At 44.7% G+C, this 12153-nt stretch overlaps 1 protein-coding gene across 3 annotated transcripts in view; it reads left to right on the top strand.

The window, feature by feature from the left end:
• The window catches only part of NRK (Nik related kinase), a 90679-nt gene that overhangs the window by 28693 nt on the left and 49833 nt on the right, over window positions 1-12153 (top strand). For all 3 annotated transcript variants that reach the window (XM_051629976.1, XM_051629975.1, XM_051629974.1), the window contains exons 3-5: window positions 2594-2650; window positions 9978-10103; window positions 10817-10927. In XM_051629976.1, the coding sequence (XP_051485936.1) occupies window positions 2594-2650; window positions 9978-10103; window positions 10817-10927 (294 nt within the window). The remainder of the gene's footprint in view (window positions 1-2593; window positions 2651-9977; window positions 10104-10816; window positions 10928-12153) is intronic.

Below are 12153 nucleotides of genomic sequence, written 5' to 3'. Positions count from 1 at the left end.
CAGGTGAGCCTGTGCGTTTCCCTTAGGCTAGTAGCAACTTTTCATGGTGTGAGGAAGGTAGGACGCTGAGACAAGGCACTGGGTGTGATCCTGCTCTCTCTGCAGAAACCAAGCTGCTCTTGTTCAGCAGTCAGCCCAGTAGTAGACACACGAGATTTTGGGAATGCACCAGCAGGAGCAGGTTATGCCTCTCACTTAACAGGGACACATTTATTGTGCAAAAGTGAATCATGACCAACAAAACAAAAGAGCTTGCTGTTTTCTTTCCCTTAAATGCTAATTTTTCCAAACCTTTTTTGGGGGATTTGGTATTCTCATTTTAATGGCAAAAGTGAGTGAGAGCAACAGGTTTGCATGCAGTGAAAATAACTCTGGCTGCAAAGTAACAGATGTCTGTTATACAGAAAGACAATTTGACCAGGTATCATGCTTTGAAATAAAAACTGAATGCCAAGCTATTATTCTTATGAATTTTCAGTGTCAAGTGCAATGCCAGCCTAGCATTGATTTATTTTTTCAGTAAAGAAGCACATCTCCATGCTTCTCTGTAATTATGAAAATCAGTGTTGATTCTTGTCATCATCCTTTGCAGGATGTACAGCAGCCCAGGAGAGACTTGCTGTTTTGATGGGTTGGTCTCCTGCTATGTGTGGTAGCTGGAGACATGGAATTCTCAGCATACTTGACTCCAAACAAACTCTGTAGTTAAATCAGGGTGCCAGCCTGTCTAGCATGGCTGTATTTTGTGGAAGGGCCTCTCTCGCTGTATTGCCAAGACATTGAATGCCTGGAAACATTTGCAAACAATGGCCTCCAACAAAAGAGCCGTGGCTGTGCAGAGGAAGCTGGCTAACAGGGATTGACGTCAGCTGGGATGGATGGTGACCAAACACCAGCATCTGTTGGGCCAGCACTCATCACTGCCCATCTGCGCCCAGCCGCGGTGCTGCGAGTCCCCTGGGCCTGGCGAGGGTGTGTCACGTTTGTTTTCCTCCTGAGGTCTGTGATAATATATAAATCCTAGTGTTCTAGTTTAGGAGAAAAAGCTTAGCAGCCCCAGGAGTGCTTCCACGGGAAGAGGGCACTTCTAAATCAGCAGGATTTAGTTTTCTGTAAAAGAGAACATGACTGTGACATATTGCCTGAGAATGAGGAATCATTTTTCTTTGATGCAAAATTGCTTAGTCTTAGAAATAACACTCGTATGCAATTTTGTGCAGATAGGACCTGGGTTTTAAAATGACATCAACCTAGCTTTTAATTTTGCAGGTGTAAATTGCACCTGCAAATCATTTTGACTGCAAACTGCAGCGTTTTATATTTGATTTTCTGATTTCTTATGGTTTCCTTAACTGATGTCACTTAGTTATTTCAATGTGCAGCATGCAGTCACTACTGTTTCAGGAACAAAATTGTAGCCTCAAAGCTTCAAACCTATTTTTGAACATTTGGTGGAAGTGAGGAGTTAGGACAAACCACTGTCCATAGAAATCTTCTGATGCAATCTTGCAGTGTGAGATTAGTGTTGGTTATCATGGCAAAGCACTGCATCTATGGCATCTGTTGAGTAACTTGATCTATCCAAGCCAAGAAACTGCAGTTCACAGCAAGACTTCTGGTTGTGTTTCTAATACCTATTCTTGTGAATCACATTTCGTCATTCTTGGTATCAAGTTTGCTCTTTTAATAGCTGTATTCACTATTGCCTCCCACTTCCACCTTTGCTTTCAAAAACTAGCTACTCACCTAGTCTAAAATTGGCAGTTACCTGTTGCTTAATAATGATTGTGGGGTGTGGGCACTTCACTAGTGAGGGGTGTGTTGGTATGTAGGCACATGCAGTCCAAGCCCTGGGAGAATTCCTCCCTATCACCACAGATTGCATTATAAATACAAAGCCTCTGCATGCTTTTTGGGAGTTAGCTGATATATGGTTAACTCAGCTGCAGTAAGAATTTTAAAAAATAAGCATTTCACAGTATAAAGCATTTTAAACAGAAAACAAAAAACAACCAACACAGCTCAAGAAAGTGCATCCAGCTTTAGCTCCTTGGCAGCCACATACAGGTTGCCAGATGGATGTACTGAAACCTGGAGTTTTCTCTTTACCCCAAGGTGAGCCAGAACAGGTGGGGTGGGGAGGAGGGACAGTGCCAGCTACCCAGCACATTGCTTCCCCAGCAAGTGTCAGCCTGGGCTTGCAAGAGATGATCGTTCTGGTTAGGTCACCCTGGCCTGTGCTGAGATTTCCTAGAAGAGGAGGCTTGAGGAGCGGCAACACGTGTTGAGCGGGAGTTGGATGGAGACCCATATACTCATGCCACAGTGAGCTCTGAGAGCAGAGATCTCCCAGCATTGCTGCTTGCTCTGTGCTAAAAGGGGAAATTCAACTCTGCAGAGGTTAACTGTAGAGCATGGTGAGAGTGAGTCTGGTAACACATCACCAAACTTCACACTGGTAGTTTAGTATCACTGAAAGTTTGTTGATACGTGGTGGAAAGCAAGTGCTCAAGCCCTGTTGTTACTTGCCTGATCTGTTGCTGCGTACATAACGTGTGTGCCTGTTTTATTGAGTCTTTTCTTCTTTTCACAGGGTCGCCATGTTAAGACAGGGCAGCTAGCAGCTATCAAAGTGATGAATGTTACTGAGGTGAGTGCAAAAAAAAAAATAAAGTTGTTATCAAGGTGCAAGGGAGAAAAAAATCAGATTGCAAGAAGGTGGATAACTTATGAAAGACAATCCAGTGGTATAAATTGTTGTTGCTGAGCAGTGGTTTGTGTTTTGTAAAGTACTGAAATGTGTTAAAACAGCCAGGTTTTTCAGTTGTACCTGAGCAGCGGTGACAAAACAATAAGGGAATGCATTGCCATATGTTTTGATGGTCTAGAATAACAAAGAGGAGAGTTCTCTTCCTGCTTGTTTCTAGTTGATTATCTGTTTCCAGAGATAGCAAGGAAAAGATTTCCTGTAGCTCTGTGCTGCCCCTGCTGTGTTTCATCACACCCTCTCCCTCGCGTGCCAGCCATTCCTCAGAGTAGCTGCCCTGACAGCTAGCAGGCAGCAACAAGTTAGAAATGCAAATGTAGCACTTTTTTATTGTTATTTGACAGATGAGAGAAAGAGACAGTTTAATTGGCACTGTCCCTGCTGACATTTATAAAGTGATGTCAGTGCTGGAACAGGGTGTCAAAGTTGCAAGTTGCAGTAGCTGTGTAGCAGCTCTGCCTGTAGCAGAGCAGCTCGCCTCCTTGAGACCGTATTAGCCTGAGCCCCAGGAGGGTTGGCAAGGCTACCTGCTTCCTCTTCCTGAGTTCATTGGAAGTCCATGGTTTGGCAGGATGCACCTAGTCTCACTGAAGACCATCTCCTCATTATGCCACTCTGGCAGTGTAGATACGGAGTGCAAAACTCCAAGATGAAGCCCTCTTGTGCTGTAGGAGGGTGATCGCCTGAAATAACCAGGGCCAGGTCCTCTAGGCCGAGTCTGCCAGTGGCACATCTGCATGTGGAGTTTTGGGCAAGCACGAGCAAGCTCTGCCTGCATTTTCATGTGTCTTTTGATTGTCTTGGAAAACAGCAGAACAAGTTGGTGTCTGCATGAGCCTTGTCACGTAGAGCAGGTCCAGGACAGTTCTCTCTGCTGATGGTGTAGGAATCCTGCCCTGAGCAGCAAGTGGTCTGAATTGCACATGGTTTTTTTTAACTCGGATGCTGCTGTAATGCTTCACAAAACGTATCTGAGGGCTGGTTTGGCTATTGCTGCTGCCTTGTAAAATACGCATACATAGTTGAATTGCCAGTTGTGCTCTTCTCTGTACACAGAGGAGGATGCTCTCATTTTTTAAATGAGAGCTACATCTGACTGGTGAGATTTTTGCTTTTAGCTCTATAGGGACATATATAATTGCTGGCTTTAAAAAATGACAGCTACCAAACACAAGGCTGCTGGATTTCAGAAGAGAGAGGGAGTAGGATTTGGGTTGCAGACAGATCTGGGATCAGGGCACCTCAGTGCCGGTCCTGGCAGGATTCAGAAGTGACCCAGAGCTTCTGTACAGGCTGCTTTCATGCTTTGCTGGGTCTGTCAGCAGTGCGTGAGGGCTGGCCAAAGGTGTCACTTGTGGGCCATTTATGTTAGCATCAGTGACAGTCCCTTCCTTGATCAAACAATTGAAGCAAAAACTGCAGGAAGGGAACCTTGGAAAGATTTCCTTCCCTTTGCTATAAATAACACAGACTCCTTTGTATGTAAGCAACTAACTGTAGCATCCAGTAATGCCTGCTTGCTTGGAAACAAAATTTAAATGTAGGACAACCTTGTGGTCCAGCTTCAGGAATTCACATTGATAGACTTGCATGATGCTGGGAACAAAAACAGCTGTTTAGGTTTGATTTGCTGCTTCCTGGCAGACTACAGCATCATACTGGGGAACCTGTCCCATTGCTTGAGGGTCAATGATAACAGGTCATGCTCTTTTCATGTTGAGTCACATAACATGAAAGTAGTTGTGATGGTTTGAGAGTTGGGTGGTGAGCATGTTGGTGCAGCCACCTGGGGGGAGTTTCCCTGGTGCTGTTCCCCCTCTAAACCCTGAACAGATCCAGTTCAGCTGTACTTGAGTATTTGTGTCTTCTGGCCTTGGTGCAGGGTGCGTGCAAGGCTTCCTGTTGTTATTTCCACTGCCACAGTACGAGACAGACCTGGCTGCAGCTCTCTGTGTTATTCCTGGTTTCCTCCAGGCCCTCAGTTGTGCCCCAGCAAGATGTTGGGAGTGATTTAGGGCATTGCTGCCAGTAGCTGCTGGTTCCTCTTGCAGGTGTCTGCACTGCTCTGTCCTCTCCTCAGCCACCACACCTCACAGCTGGGGTTTGCAGTGCTGTGGCAGAGGTGTGCAGCACAGGGTGGAGCTGGCAGCTGTGGTCCTGAGCCCTTCATACACCTCAGTGCAAACACTCACAGCACTCAGGATGAGCCACAGGGCTGCAGGGAGTGGGGTTACTGCTGGCCTCCTGAGCTGATCCATCTGGCCAGGGACTGTGCTGCTGGTCTCTTGTAGCACAGAGTAGATGGGTTGGGTGAAGTCAGTGTGTTCCTGCTTTGCAGTTGCAATAGGTGGGAGCATGGATAGAGCTGAGGCTCATGCTGTGCATGTTCAGGGCATCTCTAAAGCTCAGTTCTCCTGCAATAGCAACACCTTTTTTTCTGTTTCATAGTATTTGGTTACTGAAGCCTCTCAGAGCAGTGCTGGGTCCTAACTGTAATGCAGAAATCCTTTCAATCTCCAGAATTTCTGTGTCATAAATTCAGAGCCTGTCAAGGATTCAGTATTTCTCTTGCATTTTTAGTCTGCTCAGGTTTAAGTTATTTTCTCATCCTTTGGTCTTGAAGAGCTAGCTTGAGGCATTAAATAAAGTCTTTAAAATATTTAAATCCTCATCTCCAGTGTCCTGCCTATGAATTGCATCTGAGAGCAACATCTCACACAGAGTTTGGCTTGTGAGAAATGGAAGCTGTCATAGCAAACCTGCTTGACTGAGACAGGAGGCTCCTAGCCCTTGTGGCTGTTTTCATCTTTGGGTGGTTATATGATCTGATTAGTGCTGCACAGGGAACAGTTTTCTTAGGGAGTGGAATTTCGTGTGCTAGAAAACAGGAAGATTGAAAAAAAAAATAATCGTGACAAATACAGTCTTTTTCACCTGCCTACAAAAAATAATAATAATTAATAAATAAATAAAAAGTGGAGAAGAGCTGAATGTCTGGATTGACCTTGTGGTTAATGTACCAGCTTAGAGGATTCCCTGGTTCAAGTCTCCAGTAGATCTCATTCAGAGTGGGGCAATCCCAGTGGCTTAGTCTGGCAGTTGGTGGTGGTTTGGTCACTAACCTGCTCAGTAATAGGACAGTGTTGTCTGACTTAGGAGATAATAGGACTGAACAAGGATATCCCATATCCTAGGGGTTTGAGCTCCTTCCTTGCTACGGCATATTCTGCAGTGGGTTTCACTCACCCAACATCATGTGTTCAACACTAGAAAATCCAACCTAAGAAGTCTCTCAGCTAATGTCTCATCATAACCAGTACACTTCTGACAAAAGATTTTGTTTCACCACATCTACAGGTTGTTTTTTTTCTGGCAGGAAATAATTTCATGAAAAATTTCCTGACCAGCCCCAGCTGTGATTGTTCAGCTCTAAGATCTGGGGCACACGGAGAGCTAAGCAAGCCTGTCCTTTGCTGTCATGAGCTGTAGCCCCAGGCCAGTTTCTTAAGAGCAGCAGCAGGATGCTGTGGTCATTGTGGGATCCTCTGGACATCTGTCAGGAAGTGCTGCTGTGTCACATTGTGGGGGGAGCCCTTTGAAATGGTTGGAGGGAGCTGATGGCAGCGTGTCCTCATGCCCATCCGTGCAGGCTCTGCTTCCTCTTGTTTGAGGGTGCCAAGCAAGCAGAGTGATTGCAAAGAGATGGGATTCTTGCAGCTTTTCTCTTCAGCTACCAGTGCAGGTGATCAGAGAGCTCTTCTGCAGCAGGTCATTCCCTGTCTGCCCTTGCTTTCAGTCTTTCCAGATAGCAAAACAATGTTTAAATGAGAAAATTGTCATTAGAACTGCTCCAGTACGAAGAGGTCTCTTAGTGGAGTATTTATCAGCTGATGATCTTGTTTCCATTTGAGGTCAGAGGTGTGTGCTTTCAGGTTCTTTGCTTCCTAATGTCACTGCAGATAGGCCCACATCTTCAAAAATAGTCTTTGATCATGAACCTGTCATCTTTGTACACACAGCCATCTGTGCTCAGAAATGCATTGGTTTGTGAAAGCAAACAGCTTTTTGCACCTGCACATCTGTGAGCTTGTTTCCCTTTCTTAAGCAGCATGATTAATGAGCAGGTTTCTAGACCCCTGGGAGTTATGGCTGATGGTAACACTGACAAGAGGAGTGGTGGAAAGTGGAAATCCTGAGCATGTGCATGTCATGAAAAGCTGAGGGTGCTATTGTCCCCAGACTTAGCAAATGCAAATTCATTTCCTGGCTGGGCCTCAGACATGGCCCATGGGACAGAATCAGTCACGTTTACTCTTCTGTCTTTGTTTCTCCATATAAAATAGAGTAATTTTTCCAAAACTCTCACAAGCACTGGGAAGACAAAGTACTTTTTGTCTGTGAAATGCCCACCTGCTGTCCCCTATAGCCCTTACAGACTGACTGATAGTTGAAGCCACATCTGTCTTTGGAGGATGAAGGAGTTTGGCTCAGAGGGTTTCTGCTCAGCAGTGGTGGGGCTCAGCAGAGAACCCCGGTGTCCAGTCTAAGCAGTGTCTTTCCAAAACATTTACCTTTTACCTGAGCAGTGTACAGCAGTGTGTGAGCACAGGTAGCTGCCTCTGTGGGCAAGGGAAGAAAAGGCAGGTGCAGGGAGGTAGCAGGTTCCAGCCTTCTGGATAGATGGTTAAGTATTTGAGATACAGCAGGAGCTGGATCATCTTGCTGGTTCTGGGAAAGGAGCATTGCAGATGTGCAGCTGCTCTTTGCTCTTATTACTGGGTGTGGAAGAGCCAGTATTCCAGTTGGACTCGCCAACAGGCACATGCCTGTCTTTGCTTTGAAAACATGGAGGTGAGATTGCAGAGGGATAGAAAGTACTTGGGTAACAGCTGTGGCAGAACAGTTCCAACATCCAAGGGAAGAAGAGCTGAAAAGAAGCAGCAGCTCTGAGGAAGAGGTTGGTATCTCTGAGGGGAGCTTTGTGAAAGCTGCAGGCTGATACTGAAGGTATAGTGGGGAAGCTTTCCAGACGGGCTCTCTCAGTACATAGTTCATGCAGGTGAGCAAAGTTACAAAACCCCAAAACCTTAAGATCTGAAGAGATCTTGAGTAATTTGGGGAAGGCCTTTACTAAAGATTAATGTTGCCCTTCCATATGTTTGGTTGCCCTAGCAGAAAGAGTGGGGAGCATGCAGAAGGGACAGCAGTGGGGTGAGGTAGGGTCCTCCCTGTTTGTCCTGCTTCCTACCCTTCTTTCCTAAAGATCCATTACCAGAAGCTCCTGTCAGTGATATGACTCCTGTGGCCAGGTCCAGGATGGTAGTTCCCATCTGCTTATTCTCTGCCTTCTTCTCACTTGCCTGTTTCCACCCTTTCACGTGCAGTGTCCAGGGGTAGAGCCTTGTTTCCCATCCCAGAAAGCATCAGCACAAGCTCTCAACTCCCTCTGACCAAGTGCAGAAAGAAATAGGACCTTGTTTTTGTAGGATTCCCTGCATGCTCTCTGGGAGTCGGCTCTAATTTCTCTTGGAGACTCCAGATGCTGCTCCTTCACCCTCACTAATTAAGTCACACAACATCCAGGGCCGTATCAAGCTGAAGATTAAGGGTCCTCCTTTCTCCTTAATTACAAACAAAAGCTAAATGAAATGTCTAGTGTGATGTGTGCAGCTTGAGAGCCTGTGTTCAACAAAGGGGCTGTTCTGAAACCTGAAATAGCTTGTTTTGCTTCAAGTGGAGTTATTTTACTTTTCCCATTTCCTAAGGCTTAAGACAATTAGGCTCTGGTCTGGTAATGTGTCTCCTGTGGGTTGATGTTACTGGGAAAAACTTATTGGTCCCTTCTTTTCTGTTGGGAATGATTTTTTGGTGTGGTTTGGATTAATAAGACACATCATATGAATGTGCTTGAGGGAGTTTGGCCACAGCCTGTTGGGCTTTGATGTTTTGCTGCAGGTAGAAAGGACAACGCAGCTGGTTTTGTAAGCAGCCTGTTGTGATGGTTAAAGGAATGCTTTGATGACAAAGCTACTGGAAAATAGCGGAAAAGTGCAGAAAAATGTCCTGTGGGGCTGAGCTGTTCTTGCTGCCTCTTTGTTTTCCCTTCAGCTAGTAAGTGCTGATTGGGATGTTTTGCAGCAAGGTAAATTAATTTTCAGCTTTGTCATACTCCTTTTAACCGGTACAAGCATAACCTGCAGCACCACTTATTTCCTATTAAATGAGACAGCAAAACCTGCACACGTTTTGCTGGGTGTTGGGCACCATTTGTCTTGGTGGCAACTTGGCAACCAGGCTAGTGCTGAGAGGACCTCTTCAGATCAGGCCATTGTCTCTGAAAAGAAGCATTTCTTTCCCAAGTAATTATTACAACTTGTGTTTCCATTAGTTGTCTGACTGTGCACGGTGCTCTACTGGGCAGAAGATAATGTCTGCCCTTAAGAAACTGAAAGAGAATAGAAAAACAGCTGGTGCCTGGAAGGATATGCTGAGGGTGTGCTAGCTCCCAGTATGCCAGAGACTTAACTGATGGTAGAAGGGGGGAAAAAAGCCACCATGGTCTAGGTGGGGTGGCCGGAGCAGATCCAAACCCTGCGTTGGCTCTGGAGTTTGATTTGTGGTGAGTCACCTCCTTCTTGGCTGCAATTTCCTCCCAGCAAGACGCTCCATGGGACTGGGAAGACAAATTGGCTGATGTGTGCGCTAAGTGCTTTTCCAAGTGTTTAAGTAATGGAGTGTTAGCAATATTTTTATTGTTGTTTGAATCTGGTTAATTTCTCCAAGACTAAATTACAGCATACAGAAACTGCAAATGGGGGGAGGGGGGAATTAATATGTCCTGTCTAAGGCCCCTGAGGAGACAATATGAGATTTTTATACCCAAAGCAGAATATTTTTGATTCTTTAGGTCAAACCCTAGCAATTCAGTGGTTTAGGCCAGTGGATAAAGGTGATTCAGACACAGATTTAAGAGCCTGTCCTTCAGTTGCAGTCTCAGAATTTCAGGTTAACTGAGGTTAGAGGGGAAACCTCAAGAGGTCTAAGGTCCAACCTCTTGCTCAAAGCGGGGTCAGTCATGGGATCAAGCCAGGTTGCTCAGGGCTGGTTCCAGCCAGGTATTGAAAGCCTTTAAAGACAGAGGCTTCCCTACAGCCTGGAAGCTCAGTGATCTCTGGTCACCTAAGGAGCCTTGTGGTCTCTTTTGCTACAGAATGAAGAGGAGGAAATCAAGCTGGAGATAAATATGCTTAAAAAGTACTCCCATCACAGGAATATTGCTACATACTATGGTGCATTTGTAAAGAAAAGCCCTGCAGGCCAAGATGATCAGCTCTGGGTAAGTGTTTAGTGTAATTTCTGTTCATCAGATTTACAGTTCCTTTCTTCAGAGCTCCAGGATGCTTGGCTTGGACTCCGTCTCAGTGGAGCTCTGAAGTCGTCATTCTGAAGAACAACATATAAAAGAGGCAAATTGTTCCTCCCTACACATCTTCCATCCCCTATGATTTCCTTTGAGGATGGGCATAAAGTGATACTTGTGACTTGTGTTGTCATTCTGATTTGTTGTTTGAGTGTTGTTGTTGTTTTCTGCCAAATTAATTGTGTCTGTAATTTTATTGTTTTTTAAAGAAAGTGAAAGAGAGTTTGTCCTTTTCCCTTCCTCTCCTTTTTTTTCAGTTGGAAAATAAAAAAGAGAACAGAGAAATTGGCAGTAAAGCCAAGAGGAAAAATGAATCTTCCACGTTTTCTGGCTGCAAGATTTTTTGAAGCTCTGCAGGAAAATGAGACATTTCATATGCTGAAATGCCATGTTTTTCAGTGCTATTAGCTCTGCTTTTCTGATTTGCCCATAACCTGCAAAAGGAGAGGAGCACTGCTGAGTTTTTTTTTATTTATTCAGCAAAGTGTGTGATTCAGGAAATCAGATTTTTCGTCACTTGGTATCCAGGAAGGTCGAGTGTAGTTTGCCACACCTTGATTGTGGTGGAGTGGGTGTTTGCAGATGGTATCTCTGCTGTGGTGAAGGTCTCTGCATTTCTCTTCCTGCAGTTGGTGATGGAGTACTGTGGGGCGGGCTCTGTCACCGACCTGGTGAAGAAGACTAAAGGGAACTGTTTCAAGGAAGACTGGATTGCATACATCTGCAGAGAGGTTCTCAGGGTGAGTGGTGCCAACAGGGCTTTGTTGCTCATGTGCAACAAGAAGGCCTTTCCAAGCCTTGGTGTCTAACAGAGGTCACTAATGAGCATCATAGTTTAAAGGTTTTGGTCCTTGAGTCCACCATGGTGGCTGCTTGACATCCCATACTATTGTAGATAATCCCATTTTCTGTATGGAGAGCAGAAGATTCCTGTTTCCTATGGCAAATAGTCATCTGGAAGTCCAGGTTCTGGACATCTAGAAAAGTAAATAAATGGTCTTTTTTCAGTAAGTATGTCCTCTGCATCAGGAGATCTTGCTGTTCATTGCTTCAGCTATTCATGCAGTGTAAGATCTTTCTGTTCATGTTGCCTTCACCTGCACACAACTCAGGGGCCTCTTTTCCACACTGTTAGAAGAAATGTTGCCTAAACAGCATTCCACAGTCTTAAAGGTGGCCCTGCTGGGGCCATATTTCCCAAGACAAGTATTTGGAATATATTTCATTCTATGCAGGTTTAGGGTTTGGTTTTTTTTGTTGGTTGGTTACTTGGTTTTTTTGTGTTGTTCCTAGAAAGTACAGAGGATAAAACAATTCCCAAGTGTAATCTAGTGGCGTAGCCTGGATAAAAGAATAATACGGGAATCCATCATTCTAGATTAAAAACCCATTACAGAGTTACAAGTCTTCCTTGTATCGGAGTTTTACTTATTTTCTAAATAATGATAAGATAAATGTGTGTTCTGGGAGCTGGAATTCAAATGGCATGACAAGGTAAGGCTTGAACAGGGGTAAATCTTTGCTTCTGGAGCAGAGGAGTTGAGAAGTATGCTCAGTAGAGAACACTAACCATCTTACAAGTATTTGGCATTAGACTGCAGATTGTAGTAATTGTAGTTGGAGAGTGTGGGGAGAGGTCTTCTGCAAAAAAAAATGAAATATATATATAATCTTAATGGTCTGGTGAGGTTGCTCTTCATCTGTGTGGCTGTAGTATCTCGGTTAAAGCAGCTGATGTTAAAACATCGCATGCCATCGTGCAACTGAAGACCGTAACAGCACGCTGGTGCCAAACAAGAAGCTGGTTTTAATCATGCCTGTTTCAAAACAGAATGACCCAGTTGCATGGGGATTGGCAGTGTTTCCTTCTGGAAAATTTAAAAGCTGGGTGAAAGCTCTATAAGCTCTATTTGAAGTCATTAATACTACAGAGGTTAAGCATTTTGAGTGAATCATTCCCTGGCTT

This window comes from Apus apus, chromosome 12 (assembly GCF_020740795.1).
Source record: "Apus apus isolate bApuApu2 chromosome 12, bApuApu2.pri.cur, whole genome shotgun sequence".
Taxonomy (NCBI): Eukaryota; Metazoa; Chordata; class Aves; order Apodiformes; family Apodidae; genus Apus; species Apus apus.
This window is presented reverse-complemented; position numbering and strand designations above follow the sequence as displayed.